Source organism: Lolium perenne, chromosome 3 (assembly GCF_019359855.2).
Source record: "Lolium perenne isolate Kyuss_39 chromosome 3, Kyuss_2.0, whole genome shotgun sequence".
NCBI classification, from domain to species: Eukaryota; Viridiplantae; Streptophyta; class Magnoliopsida; order Poales; family Poaceae; genus Lolium; species Lolium perenne.
The window spans coordinates 241,648,764-241,670,473 of record NC_067246.2 but is presented as its reverse complement, the minus strand read 5'-3'; the positions used below and the strand labels follow the sequence as shown (position 1 = coordinate 241,670,473).

At 41.0% G+C, this 21,710-nt stretch overlaps 2 protein-coding genes across 2 annotated transcripts; both read left to right on the top strand.

Moving 5' to 3' along the window:
• The first annotated feature begins 4,366 nt into the window (after positions 1-4,366).
• LOC127343826 (nuclear pore complex protein NUP85) lies at positions 4,367-12,936 on the top strand. Its single transcript, XM_051370018.2, has 18 exons — positions 4,367-4,854; positions 5,304-5,406; positions 5,522-5,632; positions 5,738-5,821; positions 6,050-6,121; positions 6,202-6,258; positions 7,071-7,190; positions 7,519-7,719; positions 8,393-8,503; positions 8,588-8,625; positions 8,714-8,870; positions 11,136-11,237; positions 11,318-11,374; positions 11,518-11,664; positions 11,800-11,870; positions 11,954-12,041; positions 12,198-12,254; positions 12,405-12,936. Exons 1-18 carry the CDS (start codon positions 4,442-4,444, stop codon positions 12,600-12,602), a joined length of 2,187 nt encoding a protein of 728 aa, XP_051225978.1. The 5' UTR covers positions 4,367-4,441; the 3' UTR covers positions 12,603-12,936.
• A 472-nt stretch (positions 12,937-13,408) lies between these two features.
• On the top strand, positions 13,409-19,777 carry LOC127343824 (dolichyl-diphosphooligosaccharide--protein glycosyltransferase subunit STT3A). The gene is made up of 23 exons (XM_051370017.2): positions 13,409-13,621; positions 13,708-13,770; positions 14,246-14,301; positions 14,378-14,449; positions 14,529-14,634; positions 14,708-14,758; positions 15,760-15,855; positions 15,946-16,005; positions 16,085-16,198; positions 16,281-16,367; positions 16,506-16,609; positions 16,760-16,855; positions 17,159-17,279; positions 17,369-17,449; positions 17,530-17,658; positions 17,750-17,992; positions 18,068-18,211; positions 18,291-18,477; positions 18,570-18,667; positions 18,833-18,912; positions 19,004-19,091; positions 19,178-19,264; positions 19,347-19,777. Exons 1-23 carry the CDS (start codon positions 13,493-13,495, stop codon positions 19,401-19,403), a joined length of 2,349 nt encoding a protein of 782 aa, XP_051225977.1. The 5' UTR covers positions 13,409-13,492; the 3' UTR covers positions 19,404-19,777.
• The last annotated feature ends 1,933 nt before the right edge of the window (positions 19,778-21,710 follow it).

Here is a 21,710-nt window from a genome sequence, read left to right as displayed (position 1 = left end):
TAATTATCTGATCTCTACCACCCATAATGCATGCTTTCATGGTTCGTTGTTGTAACTTTTTTTTCACACCTTTTTCATGTTGCAGTAAAAATTAAAAAGTTATCTTAGAAGTAAAGGCCCAAAAACATGTCATATGGGCTGGAAGAAAAACATGTAGTATGGGTGTGATCAAAATAATTGCGGAAACATGCGACGAATCACATTCCTCATAGAGTAACGCCATGTAAGACAGACAATATGTTTATGTGGCACCACACTACTTAGTTCCAGGATTGTTCATGATCTTGTCTTGATGGTGTCCTCATTCAGATAATGGTGTGGCACAAACTAAATGTCATTATCACGCCAACCGTTAAATTGCCACATCGGCCAGTTAGGACCCTCCCTAGCACTACATCTACCAAGGAACCCATGTTCGTGGTAGAAGTGAAAACCGCAACTACCGCATAACCCATTTTCGTTGATATAAGCACACCTGCCACAAAAAAAAGTGCAAACCGTGGCCAATCTAATCTGCCATGCTTTCAACTACGTTTGGATTTCGTCACTATTTTTGTGATAAATTTGTTTGGAAACTTAAATCGCACTTCTATCATAGAAAAAAGTGTTAGATGGTCCTATTTCTTGCACTGTCACTCATCGCGGGAGCTACACTTGTGATTTCCTATATAAAAAGGAGATATGTGAAGCTATTGGCAGTTTGCCTAGCCACCTTAGATACATATAGGTGTGAGTGTTTTGGTAGCCTCCACTAGTGGTCGCTAAAACAAAGTCCGTAAAAGCTGCGTAGGATTGCCCATAATTCTTAGTGTTGGAAAGGTGCCACAAATCCAAGGACGGTCCTTGTTTCTTAGTCTATTTTTCCAGATTAAATGAAAGTCATGTCACATTCACGATTGTGACATATGTTGCCAAGGCGTTGGCATAAACATTGGTGGATGAGTTGGCAATAGAGCGACTGTATATGGATGAGGAAGCTTGCCACATCAACAACATAAAGTAGGATCTAAGGGGCCGGGGATCCCTTATATTGGGGACCAAGGATTTTTAAGGGGTTTCCTTTTAGTAGTGTAGTATGAGGCCTGCTGGAGTTTGATTTCTTGGAGGCCGTAGCCCCAAGAAACAAGGTAGTGGCCCTACTAGAGATACTCACATATTCCTCCGTGAACATACATGATCTTATTGATCTTATTGATTTCGTGCAAGCATCAGTGTAAGGTTTTGTTCTTTTTGGGATAAGCATGCAAGTAAAATATCATGACACAACCTTTGATGAAAAATACATTTGCACGAAAAATATTATGAAACAACTTTTCACGAAAAAACAATGTGTAAGTTTCCTATCTAAGCTCAACCTAAGTCAATTCTAATTAATTAGCCAGCAAAGATAAAAATAGCTTATTTATTAACTTTCTAAAGGATAACTATTGCAAATTATAAATAGGGGGATCCATTAACACATACATTAATTATAGCCAAAAATGAGCAAGGCTAGCGAACTTATTTAGGAATTTCATATAGCAACCCTAAGCACATAGCAAAAATACAAGTGATCTCCACATCATTATGGCATTCAAGAACAATGTGGCGAGCATGTCTGCAGTTTCCTGTCTCTTGTGATCATGTTTTTCATCATGTTATCGTCGTCGTGCTACGCCCATAGAAGTAATAACATTTCTCGCTATAGTGTTCACGTGTTTTCAACCGAGTTGTTTTCTTACCTTTTGTTGTTGCACAAATAGCTCACTATACATGTTTGCCAAAAGTTGGCACTATTTTTCCTACATGCATCAAACTTCTTATATACTATGATTAATTGACCTTTTAATCACATTGGGTTGTAAATGAATTACTGGACCACCTTGCAGCTGGTGATGGAGGAAATACTCCAACCTGCTTCCATTTGGAAAGTTGCGAAGGGCGTTGCAAGACCGTATGTGGCGTTAGCGGCCACGATTCTTCTGGGACCTCTGCAAGCATGATCAATGTTGTTGCACCTAGTATAATGTTTATGTTCTTGCTTGACAATAATGTTGTAACCATTACTTGCAAATAAAATATTTTAAAAAAATATATAATCAAGTTGTTTATGTTAGCGATCCATTTGATAATGCAGTGAATCTTAGCATGGGAATCTAATTCTTATGCAAACCAACAAACATGGCTACCCACATCTCCTCAAAAGCAGAGACCTATCTTATGGCAAGCCAGAATCAAATGTGCAATCATCGGCATAGTGCCCCTCCCGTGTCGGTCCCCCACGAGTGGAATCATGAGATTCCCCTCGCATGTGTGCGTATCCTACCCCTATCGCTAGACATTCCTCTCATTGCCTTGGCTCCCCCCTCATCAACCTTGTCTAGGTGTGCTCTTGGCGAGAGGGCCCAAATTAAACCATGTGTGATCCCCGCTTCCCCGAAAGGTGGGCCCCTGCATGGACCAAGGTCAGCTCTCCCGGACATGGCCGTACATGGGTCCTCTTTTTGGGGAATCCAACCATGTGTACAAAGGACTCTCGCAGAATCGTTTCGTATATGAAAACTTGTCGGGGGTGGGGGAGTAGGGGATGGCATGGGGCGAAGTCAGGTCTCCCTTAGGGGACAGGGAGCGCGCCGCATGGCTTTATGTCCCCCCTTCTGTTCTGTGCGCCTTTTCACGTGCCTCTCCTTTCCGCGAGGCTTTGTGCCATGCTTATCCCTCCGGGCGACTGTTAGACTCGATCGCCTATAAGTAACGACGCTTGAATCGATAGTGCATTCTCTCCCTATGTTCTCTTTTTTGAGGAATTACAATACATACCCTCCTACTACGTACTCTCATATTCCATACCCTTTTTCCTAAAAAAAAATCATCCGGCATTGAGGTCAACTACATACCCTTCTTCCTAATTTTTCAATATAGCAATGATGTGAACAACGGTCTTCTTAGGAAACTTAGACCATTTGCTAAAGAAGGCAACTTTTACCCTTTTTTCATTTATTTACCATCCTTTTCCTATTTATGTGTCTGCTTCTCTACATTGGATTATAAATTAGTTCGACGTTGACATAGTTTCTTAACAAAAATTCCTAGAGTACACTAAACCTTTTTTTATCTATACTCTAGACATATTTAGGGCTACTTCGATCCAAAGGAATTTCACTGGATTTTTAGGATTGGATTCTTAAAATATTTCCTATGTAGTCCATTTGATTCGCCGAATGCTGTTCCACACATATTTGGGATTGAATATGTAGAAATTTTCATCTACCACACATGTTGTTCCAATGATTGGTCTTAGCCGCCTCCTACCTCGTTGAGGCGATTTAGAGTTTCTGTGACCACCGGCCCTCTACATGCTATTGTCGGAGCGCCGCTGGGCAAAGCCCGGGGCAGGGGCCTATGAAAATTACTAGAGAGTAAGAATTTCCAGTGGAACAACTCGAATGAATTTCTTCGAATCAAATGGCTTCACATGAAAATGTTCCAAAGGAAACCAAATGCATAATTTTTTTCGAGAGTTCCCGCGGACAGGCCCTCACTTGTAACGAACCTTCTATATTTTCCTTGCTCGCACTTGGATGGCTATAATCTGATATGAATTGTGTAACTTGAGAGACTTTGGTATTTTATCATCACAAATGTCAGTTTAGGAAAGTGTGCCTTCTCTATTACCTTTGTCTGATTTTCCAGTGATGGTCTCTTGATCTGACTAAATTGTTTAACCTTATGTCCAAAATATTTGATATGATCTTGAATACTTATAAGCGAAGAGAAAATTATACAACACCCTTTTCCCAGCATGAATATGTGCGTGTGTGATAGGGACGGAGGGATGGAAGGACGAGACCGAAGCTGATGAGGTGGGGAGCTAGGGGCTAGAGGAGAGTAACATTGAGGAAGAAAAACAGAGAGGGAATGCTCATCGGGTCGTGAAGCTTTCCACAAGCAGTTTGAGATAATAAAAACATGAACAAAACCAAGAGGTTAACATGAAGAGACGGGGATGGTATGTAGTGAAGATTAAGTAAACCCGAGTTTGTAGTAACGTGATTCAAAATAGTAAGAAAACTTTGGTAAAACACGATTTGTTTTTATTGCCTTCATATGTTAGATAATGTAAGCGATATGTTTTAACAAAGTAGCGTCTTATCATTATTTGAGTAATATATGAATATCTCTTTTTACACAGATGAATATGAATTTTTATGTATATACTATAAGTTACATGTGCGATTTTTTTTATAATCATAGCAACGCACAAGTATTTGGATAAATATTCGTCGATTCAAACGGGCCCTATAGTGTTTTTTCTTGAACATTTTCGGATCCTTCGGTTTCGAATTCCTAAAACCTTTCCTCACCCACACCGCCCCAAATCCTCCCCGCCGTCACTCAAAAAAAAAAAAAACCCCTCCCCGCCGTCCTTCGCTTCCAAAACCCTAGCCCCTCCCCGTCGAGGATGCCGGGCATGCTGGCCGACAGCGGCGGCGCCATCGTCCCGTTCTCAGGGGACCCAAACCACGCGGCGCCGCCACCACCACCACCCGTGCGGCCCATCCGCCACGGCGTGGCGCCGCCCATCTCCCGCGTCTTCGTCTCCTGGTCAAGCGGCAACCTCCTGCAGGTCGCCTGCCTCCGACCGCCGGGTCCGGTGGCCGCCGGCGCGGAGGAGGTCGCCGGGAGCGTGGTCGAGGTGAACCTCGCCGTCGCCAATGGCAGCGCGGGGGTCGAGCAGGAGATCGACGAGGCAGAGATGCGGCGGATAGAGTATGGCTCGGTACCGGCCTTTGCGCTGCTCCAGAGCAGGAAGAACGCCCTCGCGGACGCTGCTGCTATGCAGCACATGCACTCGGTCTCGGAGCACGCGGAATGGTGAGCCTTTTCATTTTCAATGTCTGCTCTGCTAAATGCAATTTGGTTTCAATTAGTGATTGAATTGGCTAGCAATTTTAACAATGTGCTATGTTTCACCTTCTTATTGTTCAGAGGCCCAAATTGCCTTAATTTTATTTCACAAACCACAAGTTATGCTTATGTAGGAAATGGGCATAGCCCATCTATTCATCATAATCTTTAATTTCGACAACATTTGCTACAGTTTTAAGGTTGTGACAGCTATCCATGTGTTAAGAAGCTGAACTTGTACCTCTCAGACACCCATTCTGACGCATATATTCATGCCTGCAAAAAATTAAGCTTTGTTGCGCAAAATCGTTTCACTGGAACAGCTTACCTGTTACTGTAAAATCTGCTCCCCTTCTTAGAGTATGGTACGCTGTTTCCCATATGAGTGTGCTTCTGATATCATTTTGTTTCATTAGGTGGCAATATGTGCTCCAGTACAGCAAAACCATCGGTAAACTCCTTGGGAGCCCAGATTGTCTCCCTGGTCTCATGATTGAAGATCCAAGGGCTATTCTTAAGGTGACCATGCCTGTGTATTACATTATTTCCGGATTATCTCTGCGCTCAAGAATGCTTTCCAGTTATATTTTTATTGTTTCCCAATAAAGAGTAACTGCTATATTTCACTTTACAGGTTAGAGAGAGGCCTACTAGTTTAAAGGCCGCGTGGGAACTGTTGGAGATATTCTATGTTGATAAAAACTTACACAGCTGGCTTCCTGAGCGGCTTGTTGATTGGTTAGCCGTAATGCTCCTCCTGTTGACACTTTCCTTGTTGGACTTTGTAAAGTCCCATTTATTGTTAGAATTCCTTGGCCTGCCTCTCTTATTCTTCCTCTTTTCGCTTTAGGATTACGACAGCCTCTTGACCAAGACGGATGGCACGGTGTATTGCAAGCTCAGTGATTTCCAGAAAAAGCTCATCAACCTGCAGGTTTGATGCTTCTATATTTTACTATAATAGTATATAGGTTACACTGGTATTTTGTAATCACGTAAAGCTATTTCTCTATAAAAACTTTAATAACTGACTCTGCTTTTGAGTGGATGCTCTGTATATTTTATCTATTTGCTTATGTTATTTTGTATTATCACTTGCATGTTCCAACCCTGGTGCCTTAATGTTGGTCAGAGTAAATTGATAACAAGAGTCATTTTATAGGTTGTTGAAAATGATCCTGATTACTGGAATGGATTATCAGCAGCACTTTCAGTTGGGTGGCTTGACGTTGTGGTACATCTATCTTTTTTGCGCTTCTGTGTAGGTTTATACTCTTGGTGGTAGTTTGCCATCTGAAGTTGTTTTTCTTGCAGGTGAATATGCTACGTTTTCATGGATCATACCAATTGGATCAGATGGACAACCGTGAGGTACTAGGTTGTTGCTCACTTTGAGGCCTTTCTTCATTTCTTTGTCAGTGATGTTGATCTTGCAAATAAAATATCATCCGGATTTTAGTTAAGGGCCTAAATAATTGTTAATTTGCCTAAGTATTTGCACTATTTGTCTTCTTCTTTTTCAAATTTGAATGTGAGACTAAAAATTTGAAATGCAGAATTATAACCACAAGTGCATGCCCTTTTGTCTCAGTTTGCCCCTTTTGTTATTTTGCTGTGAAGTTAATGTGGTTCAGCTATTGCAACAAGTGCAGTTATGTTATATTGCTGGTTGTATACATCTTATTTAATGCTTTATGCTCTTCATCCTATTTAAAATGTTAGATCTGTAGCCTATAGATTTTACCCTCTCCTCCTATTGATTTTTATTGCGTACAACTATTGTGAAGAAAACATATTAGTAGCAATGCTGAGTGGACCTATCCTAATCATACTTTTGTTAATATGATCCTTGGAAGAGTGACCTGTAATGCAAGGAGTTTCTCCGGTCCATTTTGGTATTTGACTTATCTCCATATTTAGCTTGAATACTTTCTTTTCATAAATAAGATATTAAGAGAAGTTACTCTGCTATATTGTAAGTCTGGTTCGTGCTTTGGTTTTAATACCATCTGTGCTAATTTATTGAAGTAGCTAAACTCGAACATAATATTAGTATTAGTTGTTTATATGTGGGACATATATTTCCTTTTAGCTTTACCAGATGGTATTATTTTGTATGCTATCAGTATATTAAATGTACAACTAATAGTAACAGAAACGGCTTTCTTCCTTTGGTTCATCAGACAGAAAACGGGCTGGTTGAGGCTGTTGCAGTTCTTGTCTCAACCATGCCGCGCATGAGACCAGATTTGCCAACGGGTAAATTAGGCCAGTGCTGTACATCAAGACCTGATTTTATCAAGGTATGCTTTGTAAACTGTTGGTATCTTATCAAGCAAGAACCGAAGTGTATTTGTTTGATGATCCCTGTTTGTTCGTGGTAAGATGGCACATGCATTCAAAGCGAAATATGTAATTTGTCTGCTATTTTTAATCAAATGGTTTCACATTGTTACTCATCCGTTAAACTGGGTAACATTCTGGTTGGGCTTCGTGAGATTGTTATACCAATCTTCTGTACTCATTCTTTCCGCCTTCATAAAACGTTATATTTGTGTATTGAAAATGTACCAACAAAGCTGTACCTGTTAAAGTGAGCTGAAAGATTTTGTGAGTTATTTGTACCTGCAGGCATGGGAAAAATGGCGAGGTCAAGTAAGTAAACTGGAGTGCAGTGCATTTTGGATTCAGTGCGGTCACCAAAAAACTCGTGATGGGTTGAAGAATCTGCTTCACATCATGATGGGAAACATAAAGGACCTCACTGCTGCTACTTCCCATTGGCTAGAGCTATTCGCTTCTCATTTTCTTTATATAAGGCCATTTACAGTGGTTAGTCTCATATCCATGCACTCTCTTGCATTGTTAGTACTAATGTTCTGTGGTTCATTTGCTCGACTATGTTATCGTTGTAAATTTTCTAAATACTCTGTGGCATTACTTGATGCCCAATGCTCGTGTAAAGATGTGTCAGATGCTATTTGCCCTATTACCGAAGGTTTCACATGCTATTTGCTCTTCGAATTTCCATTCACAATTGCTGTTAGAGCAATCCCTTCCCCACAAGATCATTTTATAATAGGATATGTGCTCTGATATGTTGCATGACCTCAGGACCCCCCTTGTATGAATGTCAGCATCTATTCTAAACAATGCCGAGCTATAATGTTTATTAAGAGCTCTCACGGTCACGGGCTAGGGCACAACAGTTGCACCTAAACAACTATGCTCCAGTCCTCATTTTCTTTGTTAATGAAAAGCTGTGGGGTGTTGTTGCACCCCTCAGCCTCATTCTTTTGTTGTGCTTATTAATTTTTTATTTGCGTTGTGCAATAATTTGGCTTTTAAGTTGGCCAAATATTTACCCTATCTGAATTTCCTGAAACCTCTCATCTCTTGTATGGCGCAGCAGTTATCTCTTAATATATGCATGCGAAAATCTCATCAAATATATTTAAACGATTGAAATATCATGTTATTTCTTCTAAAATCTGCATTGTTTCAGGGTTTTGAAGGGATGCATCACTTAGCACAGAAATGCATACAGCTTAAGCCATCTTCCGGCAATAGTGGATTAACAGGTCTCCTTAACGGCATCCTTTCAGAAAATCCAGAGGTTAGCATGCAACGTTATCCTTGCAGCTCCACATGACCCTTGACTTCCCTTATTGGTGATGTAACATTTTTTTTTCATGGTTAGGTTGTCTTGGCGGAATGCACAAAAAAATTTGGGCCTTGGTAAATGGACAATTATTTATTTTATTTTGTACCTACACTCAACTTTGAAATGCTGTGCCCTAATATATTTTGCCATCTGTAACTCCAGGATGGTAACACACTCCATGGAGCTGTTGGCAGCTGATAATGAATATGCAGATATTATGTTGCATGAAGAGCGACCTAACTTTGGTTGCTTAAGCATAGAGGAACTGCACCGGCTAGTCTACGCTCAAGTTTTGAGTTCTCATTCTTTAACTTGGCAGGTAAGTTTTATGAAACTTAATGCAGTACTAAGCAACTAGACCAAATTATGTTTCGTTATATGGTTCAGTTCATGTTTGAATATTGGGAAGAGTCCATTTCGAACCCTGGAATATTGCGGTTTGTGTGACTTGAACCCTAAACTGTGAAACTTCGCATAAAGCCTGAACTTTCTAAAACCATTGAAAATGAACCCTAGTATGTTTTCAAAAGTGGCTTTGTCTTAGTGTTTCAAGATATATGAAAAAAATGGATGTAGGGAATGCTTTGAAAGGTAATCTGCTACAATTCATAAGAACTACGGCTACTTATGTCATGAGCAAAGTGGCAAGAAAAAAACATTTATCTTTTGTGTTCTTGTTATTGTACGTAGATCATCAGGCTCATGATTTTTTAGCTGATTCTTACTATATATAGTAATATTCACAAACACGAATAGTTTTAGATATTTTGACTTTTTGAGAACTATGTAAAACGGAATCACCGTCCAAACTTACGTCTCTACCTGCCGCTGGATAACCATTGTCCACATTCAAATCCATACCCGGGTGTGAGTTAAATAAAAGTTACCTATTCTATTTCGGGCACCGGGAGGGTATTTGTCCAACTACCCTCAACTTATCCATACCCATAAAAATAAATACGAATATGCCTTGTCCTCTTGCCTGTAACTTCGCATGCCACAATCTCCTCTGCATCCACACACGACCTTTTCCCCCTAGTCCCCTTCTGCACATGACCGGAGGTCGGAGCAAGCTGCTTGCAGCTGATGGCGTGGTGCCGACTTGCGGCGCTACTCGTGGATGCTGGTTAGCAGCTTGATTTCGAGCGTTGATCTACAGTGGTGCCAGTGTAGCGCGTCGCCGCAACGCAAAATTACTCCTCCACTGTTAAGACACATCCCTGCTGCTTCCCAGCTGTTTTGCTTCTCGCCACACTGTCGTATCAGTTGGCTGCTTTATACCAACGGTGCAACGTGGGTGATGTATCTTATCGGTTGGCTAATGATGTTGTTGGGGATATGCCAACTAGGTGTATCACAATGGGGTCCTAATTCCGGTAAGCCCGGGTGGCCCAAAGATGGTGGTGAGGCATACAGCCCACCGGGCAGCCCAGTTATTGGAGATTCCGGAGGTAGGATCCGGCCTGGAGACGAAGCTGTCGGATCCGTGACGCGTAAGACAATGAATCCTGTACGTAGTATAGGCTTAGTCGTATCCGGCTAGATCTCTATCCCTTGTAACCCTAGATCCGGAGCCTTTATTAAGCCGGATCCTGGGAGCCCTTGCGGCAAGGCACAACTCATTGTAATCGCGCACCTGTTGCCTTATAGTGAATTATATCCGCACGTAGGATCTCGCCGCCGTTGCGAGGTCTGAAGCTGGGTAACTCGTGTAACCCCGTCCCGGTGACTCCTCGCCCTATGGCTCCCCCTCTATCTCCCCTCCGTGAGGCTCCCCTCACTGGAGATTCGTCGAACACGCAACGACAGATGTCTGTTTATCTTGTACCGAACTGTGCTTCTTCCTCTTCATGCAATCTTATCCATTGGCTAAGTTGGGCAATATACCCATTGCTTTTGGGTATGGGCAATATATGCTCCAATGGGTATGGACATGGGTAAACCCAAACCCTCCCCAACGGAATCCTTACCCTAAACCTTGACCCAGTTATTTAGGGTTGCTTTGCATCTTTGAAGTTTTAGAGAAGTTGGAAAATATCCTGATCACTGGGAATTTGAAAACCTGCAAACCTTCAACCCAAACTCGAGTTATCTTCTGTTCAGAAAAATGATAACAGAAGTCTATTTATCTTGTTATTTTTCACATGACACAAATAGTCATAAGTTTTTTATCGAATTTGGAAGGTCATAATTTCCTAGCATACCTTACTATGATTTTTTTTTCACATTTTTTGAAAACATCAAAAATTAGAACCAATCTAAAACCAGGCTATGGCTGATGTTAAACTGTTTAAAAAGGTTCCGGGTTTAATATGGGCGGTTTCATAGTTCAGGCCTCAAATGGGACCTGGCAACCATAGGTCAGGGTATACAATGGACTTTTAAATAATCTAGGGTATGTGGGTTTAGATACTCTGGTGTATCTGGGTTTGAATACTCAAGTGTATGTATGGGTGCCGTGTAGTTTACTACTGTGCATTGTCCAGTTTTGCTGTATCATATCTTCTGTACAATCGCTGTTGTGATAAGCCAATTCTTATTTTGATATTGTTGGTAATGGCCATCTTGCATGTTTGATACTCAGATTGCACCGACTTACCTGTCCTCGTGTCTAAACCAAGGCCTAGGGCTCTTGGAGATTCTACTTCTCAAGCAACCCATACAAGACAACCGTCAAGTGCTGAAGGTATGTTAATCCGACTCAGCATTTCCTTGCAGTGTTTCTGTATCTTATATTTGTCACCTAAAACTTGTTTCTGTGAGCAGACTTTGGAACTTTGTCGTCTGTATGAACTCGAGAATGTTAGTACAAACATCATGAAGGTAAATGTTGTTTGTAATACACACAAAACTTTCTTTTTAATATTTTAAAACATTTGTTCATGACCGTCTTCGGTTTTTAACATGGCTTACCCTCTGTAAGTATTCAGCGCAAGAAAATCTATCTAATATATTTTCTCTTTTAGATTGCAGGCATTTATCATTGGAAGCATGGTAGAAAAGGAACTGGGGTTTACTGGTTCCAGCAAGCACATGATAAAGTACGACTTGATAGAATTGCTCAACAGTTGTTTGAGCGCATTGGGAAGTCAGTCGCAGATGACAATTTTAAGGTGCTAAATTATTTCATTTTTTCTCCCCTACAATTAGTTTTGTGTTCAGTATTAAGTAAAATTTATCATGATATCGAGTCAATTTAGCAATGATATTATCTTTGACAGTATCTAATAGTGTTCTTGCATGGTCAGCAATGGGAAGGGTTGCTCGAGTTACTAGGTTCTGACATTGGTAGTGCAGGTGGTCTTGAATTCCTTCATAGGTATATTTTTTTTCCTTTTTATCAATTTTCTTCTTCTCTCCACAACAGTGTCACGCATGAGCTTAACATATGCTTTTGCATAGGTACCGGGATTTCAAGAGGTCCCTTCAACAGGCACTAGAAGGAAGGACTGGTGAGGCTGCTCGGCAGACAGTGGAGTTTCTTATACAGGTAAAATGTACACACTAGCTAAGTTCCTGCAATTCAATACTACAATTCATGACCACTGGTAGAAGATATGTAAACAGGAACACAAAGGGTCGCTGTCTCCAGGTTTATGATCTCTGGCATTATTTATTTGCTTATATACATGTAATATATTTGCAGCTAATGAGAAATCCTTCCACGCCACAACGTTTCTGGCTACCCCTTCTTCATGATTCAGTAAGCCATTCACTATCTTGATTAGCAGTTAGGATCTTCATTCAGCAAAGTAGCTTAGCAAAATCATATTTCTCCATCTTATATTAATATGAATTAACCTTTTAGATGTTTGGAGTTTTGATTCCATTTTTTTCGCCATTGTTTCTGCAGGTGAGGCTGCTTAACTGCAAACCCTGTCCTTTGTTGAATGTTGCTGAGACGACCTTGTTACTCAACAAGCTACAAGAACTGTCAATGGCAAAGTTACGTCCTGACTTCTGCACTAATCACCTACCAAGCCATGCACTGAGCTCCGTCAGGTTGGCTTTGGCATCAAATCTTGCTCGCGCAATTCTTGAAGAACCTTGAGTTCTGGTTGTATTTGGCGGAGCATCAGCTACAGTCTGTTGGACAGTCCGAATGTTGGTGCTGGGCAGTTGCATTGTTAGGCTATATGTGTTTTTGTTGTTGAGAAAAGGTTTAACTCTAGGTGAGCGCTTGTGCCATAGATTGTACCATGCATTGTTTTTAGCTTTAGTGATCCCAGCTGTTGCCTTCTTTTCCGAAATGAGGCTTGTAACTGTATTATGGGTGAAAAAACACTGGGATGGCGTTACTTGAATCCTACATTGCAGTTACTTCTGACATGCCCAATGAACTTGAAAAGAAAATGATACATGGACGACTTGGTCCTATACCTGAACGGCTTGTAGATGTTTCAGTATTTGGCTAATGGCCTGAATTCTAACCTTCTGTACAAGGGTATGTCCATGTTGATTGGTTAACGCAAGAGTCCCATCCCATGTCTGTTCCTATGTTCAATTCCGTATCAGTGCAATGAATGTTTTTAATGTACTCACTATTTTGTTGTGCTTAAATTCACGTCCTCAACCATCCTATATGCACAACTCAGAAGTTGACGTTTTGAGATTTGTCGGATCCAGAAAATTTCAACCATGTCACTGGACTGGAAGGTACTACTAGACGTTCTAAGCTTCAGTGCAACTTCTTTGGTGATCTTCTACAAACTTGTAGTCAGCATATTATCCATATTCTGATCGGCGTTTTCTAAAGTGACCAGTGTATTCGATCTGTAAATGAACTGCTCCAAATCGGTCGACGTTTTAGCAGTGCTTCAGTTCAGTCAGGGTACTACTAGCATGCAGCATGGGTAAAACGGTAGAAGTTCGATAAACTTCGAAGCCAGGCACCAATACCAGCAAACAAACACTTCACTGCTCTAGATCCGCTGAGCAGCGATGGCGGAGGTCGAGGCCTCCACGACGGCCAGCGGCGGCGACCGGCTCCGGAAGGCCTCCGCCGGCGTGCTGTGTGCTTTCACGCTCCTCCTTATCGGCGTCCTCGCCTTCTCGATCCGCCTCTTCTCCGTAAGATCCATTGCTCTGGATCCTAGCGCGAATTACTTTCCGAACACTGTGACTTCCTCACATGCCCGTTTGGCGGTGTGCCGCAGGTGGTCAAGTACGAGAGCGTGATACACGAGTTCGATCCCTACTTCAACTACCGCGTCACCCAGGTTTGTTCCCGCGGCGCCATTGTTGCTGCCGCTCACTGTTCATTCTGAAGGGGCCGTGAAAGCATGTGCAGTTTCAGTTCAAAGCGTAGCATTGCTATTCTGTTCGAACTGTCTTCGGATTAGAGACATCCGAGTTCCGGAAATCACGGTTCTAGGAAGGCGGATAGGTTGCTCAAAGTCAAATCGTATTTAAAGAAAAACCTGTCAATATCTACAACGTCAAATCTATATTTTAATACGTACTAAAATAATATGGTAAGTGAATCTAACAAAACTAAATTGGTGTCATAGATGTTGATATATTTTTTCTGTAAACTTGGTCAAACTTATAGTAGTTTGACCGAGGACAAACCTATAACTTCAATTATTTTGGAACGGAGAGACTAGTACTTAGCATATTGTGTCTTGCTGTTTCCAAAGCATATGGTTACGCATTATCTGTTTTATCCATTATGTTTCCCTGCATCTGTTTCAGTTTTTGTCAAAGAGTGGAATCTATGAGTTTTGGAACTGGTTTGATGACCGAACATGGTACGGTTGCTTGGACACATCAATCGTTCATAATGCGTTATGTATGCCCGCTGTTTCTTACAGCTATTTGTGCCAGGTACCCCCTTGGACGTGTAATTGGTGGCACCGTCTATCCTGGTTTGACACTGACAGCTGGCACAATGTGGTGGTATGTAGAATAATTCATAAAACATAGAACAACGCATTGTCGGATAGTTTTGAAAAACTCAAGTGTTTGGTTGCTATAGGTTGCTAAACTCCGTTAACATCCCATTGTCGGTGGAGACCGTCTGCGTGTTCACTGCCCCGATTTTTTCGGCAAATGCTTCCTGGGCAACTTATCTGCTGACAAAGGTTGTTTTCTGGATCTTACACCAGTTCTGCAACCACAGTAAGTTCTTTAGTAACTATGTAATTTCCCTTCCAGGAAGCAAAGGGTCATGGGGCTGGTTTAATGGCTGCAACTATCTTAGCAATGGTATGATCTGTTTCTTTCTGTATTTTCTTTCATGGATGGACTGCTCAGTTTTGCTATGAGAAAATTAAGTTTCTTTATATGCTTACCTGATTTATGTTTCTGATTTCGTACTTGCATCTTGATAGTTTGCTAATGTAGGCTAGGTCTGGTCTTCCATTCATTTGTAGGTAAACTAGAGAATGGGGATAATTTCATGAGGTGTATTTCTGCTGACTTTGTAAAAGTGCTTCCATATCTCCAGCTGTATCAGCTAGTTTTTGCAATTCTCTTTCTTCAATCTTCCTAGCTGAATAACTTGTTTTCATCCCAATCCCTTATTTGGTGGGTTATCCTCAGTAACCTCTGTTCTAGAACAGTTCTCACCTCAGCTGGTAAATGTTTAGGAGTTGAATTTGGTCTTTCCAAACAAAGGAGATTATCTTTGGTCCTCTGGTTTGTGCTCTGGCCCATTTCATATCCGGTCATCCAACTTTTCCATTTATCCAAAGAAGCCATGTGTAACTGACAAGATTCATTTCCTGCGTGTCAAAAAAACTTGAAAAGTCAGATAGATCTTACAATTGTTTAATCAGAAGAGCCAGTATGGAACTAAAACTGATAACTGAGTCACCGAAACAGAGCTGTCAATAAGTCTAGTTCTTAAAATGGCCTCGGGAAATCTAAAAAATAGGGACAAGAGCCCAACGCTGGAACCAAAATCCTTTTGAATTGTAGAGGTTGAAATTTCCTGTCACCGACAATCCTAATATTTCGCAAAATAAAGGAAAAATAAAATCCTAGTATGTTTTAATGGTCATTGCTTGTATGGGTTAGTTGAGATCCAACATGAGGCTGGCCTTCCATCTTTTTGTATATGCCTACCTACTATTACTATTACTGGTTCTAGAAAAAAAGGTTCTAAAAAAACAATACTAATACTATCACTTCCTTAGATCCTACCTTTTCAATAGCACTTGATCGAAAGCTTACTTATTTTTTTGTGATATCCTCCAACTATGCAGGTCCCCTCATACATTTCAAGATCTGTCGCAGGCAGCTACGATAATGAAGCTGTAGCCATATTTGCTTTAATATTTACATTTTATCTATATGTAAAGGTTAGGTTCTCAAAGTATCCTTCAAATTTTAGGCCTGGTTCCTCTCCCCCTTCTGTTTGTACATTTAATATAATATAAAACGGCTCGCAGACGCTAAACACGGGATCACTCTTTTATGCAACGCTTAATGCTCTCTCCTACTTTTACATGGTAAGTTTTTCGTCGACAATCTTTGAATTGCTACAAATACAGCGAATTCTTCAAATGACATTGCAACTCCACTTTTCAGGTCTGTTCCTGGGGAGGCTACACATTCATCATCAACCTTATCCCAATGCATGTTCTCTTGTGTATTATAACTGGTCGTTACTCTTCACGACTTTACATTGCTTATGCTCCCTTTGTAAGTCCATAAATCTAGTGCCTTATGAATTGCTTATGCGCAAATGAACAACATGAATTCTTGTCATAACAACACCACACAGGTTGTACTGGGAACACTTCTGGCAGCGTTGGTGCCTGTGGTTGGGTTTAATGCAGTATTGACATCGGAGCACTTTGCATCATTTCTGGTACACCGACTAATTATCTGCCTAATCATCTGTTCCTTTTTTCCCTTAACTGTTCCGATTCACCCAATTTTTGTATGTCTGTTAGAAAAATGGCTAATCGCTTTCTCTTTGTCTCTGAAAATGATATTTGAATTCCAGGTGTTTATAATCCTCCATGTGGTTGCTCTAGTATATTTCATCAAAGGACTTTTAACTCCTCGTCTGTTCAAACTGGCCATGACATTTGTACTAACAGTTGGTTTGTAAGTTTCTGATGTCAAAACCAGCTAAAGTGCATAAAAGATGTGTTACACTTGCTAGTGGTTCATAAATTGACAGAAGAAACATTTGTTCCTCATAAGTCCAAACAAATCAGATGGTCTGTGCACATTCTAATATCAAAGATTATGCAGAGCCCTTTGTTTCGCGGCAGTAGCGATACTTGTTGCATTGGTGGCATCTAGCCCAACAAAAGGTTGGAGTGGGCGCAGTTTGAGCCTACTTGACCCGTAAGTTCTCATCAAAATTTCTTTGGCGCTACACTTGTTCTTGTTTTTTTGTTTCATTAATAACTGAGCCCTGACTATGATCAACAATAAACGTGACGGAATTTAAATTTGAACTAGCTTACCTATGGATTAAAATTTGCTAAAGAGATGTACTGCTTTCAAGATTTTCTCTTAGTGATACTTTGATTTTTTTATGTATGCGGAGCGGACATAATTTGGATTCCTGTTCTGATAAGTTCATGCTTCTTCCTTTTCTGTCTAAGATAATGCGTTGAATTCTCTTGCTTTATTCCATTCTGACAGAACCTACGCAAGCAAGTACATCCCTATCATTGCTAGCGTGAGCGAACATCAACCACCCACCTGGCCGTCTTACTTTATGGATATCAGTGTGCTAGCCTTCTTAGTTCCTGCTGGGATCATAGTAAGCATTCATGTTTTATTGGAAAAATGGAGTTTAGTTATTTTTTTAGCATGGTTAATTAATGTATCAATTGACAACACAATTTGCAGTCATGCTTCTTACCTTTATCCGATGCAAGCTCATTTTTGGTTCTGTACTTGGTAACTTCAGTGTATTTCTCTGGGGTAATGGTAAGTATTCATTGCGAATGACAGTTACAGTACTGTACCGTTTTATTTATCAGTTGACAATGATGTTAGTCCATTGTTAGGTACGACTTATGCTTGTCCTTGCCCCTGCTGCATGCATTCTGTCTGGGATTGCTCTATCAGAAGCTTTTAACGTCCTCACACGATCAATGAAATTTCAGCGTCCAAGATCAGATGATGGCCTTCCTGCTGTATGATATATTTCTTCATTGTTATTTTTATTATCCAGATTTAGTTTCTGCATAGGGTTTACTGATGTATTTGTGTCTTGTCAAATGTAAGGCAGAGGATATTACTCCAGGGACTTCAAGTACTGCAGCGACTATCGCTAAAAATGGGAATATAACAAAAGAAAAAACAGAAAATGTTTCAAAGGGAAGACCATCGAAGAAGAATCGGAAGGAGAAAGAATGGGTGGGCAGTTCTCCTGTTAGGCCTGGCATGGAGGAGAAACTTTGTGTACTGCCTGCCGAAGCATCGGCCATGGGTATACTGTTCCTCATCATACTTTGTGGACTTTATGTGGTAAGACTTCTGTTCTCACTGGAAGTGGGCTTATCGTTAGAGCAAGGCTTTTAGTTAATGATGCCATTTGTGCAGGTCCACTGTGTATGGGCAGCTGCAGAAGCATACTCTGCACCCTCGATTGTGCTGACATCTCGTTCACACGAAGGGTTGCATGTTTTTGATGATTTCCGTGAATCTTATGCGTGGCTGCGCCATAACACAGAAGTAGACGATAAGGTATGCTTTAAAAATTATTCTTATCACTTGAATTGCATCATTCTTATTTCTGATACTGAGATGGTAATGATTGCTGTAGGTTGCATCATGGTGGGACTATGGTTATCAGACAACTGCAATGGCCAACAGGACTGTGATTGTAGATAATAATACCTGGAATAACACACACATAGCGACAGTTGGGACAGCAATGTCATCCCCAGAAAAGGCAGCATGGGAAATCTTCAATTCCTTAGATGTCAAATATGTGCTTGTTGTCTTTGGAGGTTGATAGCGTTTGGACTTGTAGAAATAACGATGTTTTAAACAGGTACTTTGTGAATCCAGACCCCCTAACACCTGCTGATTTCTTTTTCAGGGCTTATTGGCTACCCAAGCGATGATATTAATAAGTTTCTCTGGATGGTTCGAATCGGAGGTGGTGAATTCCCTCACATTAAGGAAGAGGATTACCTTGTGAGTTATGAACTTGCCTTTTGCAACTCATTGCGCATATCATTTGGTAGAATGTGGTAGCAAACTCAGAAAAATAATGTGCAGTCTAGTTACTTGTGAAAGACAAGCATTCTCAACTATGTGAAATTTTGAACTTCTGAATTAAATGTTATACTATTTCTATAGAGGGATGGCAACTACCGTGTTGATGCTCAGGGCACTCCAACCATGCTGAATTGCCTCATGTACAAGCTTTGTTATTACAGGTATGTCAATTCAAAGGAAGGTAGCATACCAATATACCATACTCAAGTAACACAATTATGGATTTTTTTATTCGTTCTTCTTTGCATCTAGATTTGTTGAGACTGATGGTAAGGGATTTGATAGAGCGAGAAGATATGAAATAGGAAGGAAACATTTTAAACTGACCCATTTTGAGGAGGTAAAATCATTTGGAAGTCACAATCCCCCTCGCAGCTTTGCTTGACTGCACCTGCAACGTGTTCATGTACATATTGCTTAATGCAGGTTTTTACAACCCACCACTGGATGGTTAGGATTTACAAACTGAAACCGCAAAAGAACAGGATCCGAGGAAAATTGAAACTGAAATCCGTAAGTCAGACAACACTGCAGTTTGCCTACAATCATGTACCTTTGAATCTTGAACATATTTTTCCTTGCTTATTGACTGCAGAGTTCAAAAGCAAGCTCAATGCGCAAAGGTGCTGGCAAGAAGAACCCATGGCAATAGTCGAATAGAGATCAACATAGACGGTGTTGCGGTTAACAGTAGCTCACTCTTACGTCTGAAAAACCACACAAACTCACTATTCGGCTTGCCCAACGTACCAAACTTTTTCGAGAATACACTCGCGATCTGTGCCAATGAAACTTGTTTATAGGTTCTGTAGTGCAAGGATGAGAGTTTTATCCCAGCTGTAGGAGATTCCATTTGCTGTCTAGCTATTGAGTGAGGACCACATGATCAATAGAAATTTAGAATGATGTCCACGAGTAAAGCATTGAAGAAAGTTGAACAACTTACGTGCTGTATTTACGTACTGAGGTTCACCAGTGCATGTTACTAGCTCGATATATATTTCAGTTTGCCGTATATTTTGGATCTCCGAGTTTGATTGACTAGTAACATATAACATTAATCCAATGTGGTTAGTTGCGACCTAGTGCTGAGATCTGTCATTGCTGCTTTTATTGACTAACAGTGCATTATGAATTTATGATCACCCCTGGCTTGTATAAAGGCTGCCCATAAGAGGAACTTTATTGCTCATGGACAACTTTTGCAACACATTATACCAGGTAAAGCTTAATTTGGATTGGAGGGAGTAATTTTTTTTAAACAGGGCCTGTGTCCGGAACTCAAGATCTCCCCATCTCCCAGCTCCTCCCGCTTCCATCGTGGCCAGATTTGGGAAGGACCGGTCGATGTGGAGCTCCCCAAGCTTATTCTTGGCGCGGAGGGAAAGGAGGCGCCGCTGTTCACCACCGGCTTCATCCACCGGAGCACCGCAAGCAGAAGCAACACTACCCGCAATGTGGCTGCTGTTAGAATTCAGTTTTGTTAAAATCGAGATGCACAATAAACGAATAACGAAAAATAAGGACACGAGATTTTAACGTGGAAAATCCTTGCAACACACAAGGGAAAAACCACGGGCGCCAGCCAGCAAAACTTCACTATTTCGGTGGTGTTTACAAACGCCGTGGGTGTATGATGCGACGAAACCCTAGCGGCGGCTTACAGGGAATATATATAGACGGTGGCAACGATCCGGCGACGGGCCGAAGCGTAGCGTAGTCAGAAGTTAGCCTCCCTTTAGTATATGAATTTAGATCACAATATAACAAGTTTTCTGTCAACTTCCATGGAATACTTTGAACAATGAATACCATAGGAAAAACATGCTTAACGTTGGAGCTTGACTGCTGTATGCTTCAAGGCTAGCATGATCTCACGAAACCAGCGCCTGGCTTGACTCAGTTTTGGTATGCACGGTTCAAACTGTACCAGTAAAGCATGCTCAGCTGGTTCCGTATGCTACCATTCATCTCAAGGCAGCTAGCTAGTTTAGCTAAAGTGCCAAATTAGCACACGGCACACACACTCATATGCCATTCAATCGTACAATCAATCTCAACCAGATGTATAATCAAACAGAAATGCCACAATACCAAACAATCGCGGCAATAACCTTTGCAAAGGATCAAACCACGTTTAATAGCCACAATAGTAGATTGTGCCATCCAACAAGTATTAGCACTCACATCAAGCATGTCGGCAAGGACAGGGTCACCATCAAGGTAAATTAGCATCGCCAGACCATGTCAAGCACCTTGCATGCAAATACTTCAAAAAGCAAGATACTCCTTCTGTTCTAAACTAACTGAATCAACTTTATTTAGAGACACATGTATCTAGACATGCTTTACTATGTAGGTACATGTGTATTTAAACAAATCTGAGTCAGTTAGTATGGAAAAGAGAAAGTAATAAACAAAGATATTATTTCTGTCACCCGTCAGTGATTCACATGGAACCACACCAATGGACAACAAATGAACCAAATGTTGTTCGTAAAGTTTGGCGGAATAAAAACTACGGGGTACCAAGCTCCACGGTAATTTGTGACCAAGCACAAAACCGGATGGTGCTTGGTCACGGTGGGGTTTCCTGAGGCAGAGGGAGTGGCTCTTGAATCTAAAGAGTTCAAAAAAGAATCACACAACTGACACAAGTGACAACTCAAATAAAATGTCAAGAAAAAAAAATGGAAGCCAATTTTTACCATTGGTAAAGTGCAAACTCAAGGCCATCAAGTTGTGGATATGATGACTTCCGTGCTCCCAATTTCCTATCTGAACGGAACTGATAAACAACAACTGCTGAAATATATCATACAATATCGTGGAGGCAAGCCTTCTACTTTTTTTTTTTTTTTTTTTTGCGAGTACAAGCCTTCTACTTGACCCAACAGAAACTACATCCCAGGTCATGCTAGCACACACAGCAGCGAAACAGCATCAATCGGCAAAGGAA

What these genes read in the sequence shown, in the direction of transcription:
- LOC127343824 (XM_051370017.2), top strand. Translation starts at nt 13,493, where the DNA reads ATGGCGGAGGTCGAGGCCTCCACGACGGCCAGCGGCGGCGACCGGCTC. An exon ending in CTGCAACTATCTTAGCAATG is followed by an intron (nt 14,759 to 15,759) that starts GTATGATCTGTT and finishes CCAACTATGCAG; the next exon opens with GTCCCCTCATACATTTCAAG. An exon ending in TGTATTTCTCTGGGGTAATG is followed by an intron (nt 17,450 to 17,529) that starts GTAAGTATTCAT and finishes GTCCATTGTTAG; the next exon opens with GTACGACTTATGCTTGTCCT.
- LOC127343826 (XM_051370018.2), top strand. Translation starts at nt 4,442, where the DNA reads ATGCCGGGCATGCTGGCCGACAGCGGCGGCGCCATCGTCCCGTTCTCA. An exon ending in GGCTTGTTGATTGGTTAGCC is followed by an intron (nt 5,633 to 5,737) that starts GTAATGCTCCTC and finishes TTTTCGCTTTAG; the next exon opens with GATTACGACAGCCTCTTGAC. An exon ending in ACAACCGTCAAGTGCTGAAG is followed by an intron (nt 11,238 to 11,317) that starts GTATGTTAATCC and finishes TTCTGTGAGCAG; the next exon opens with ACTTTGGAACTTTGTCGTCT.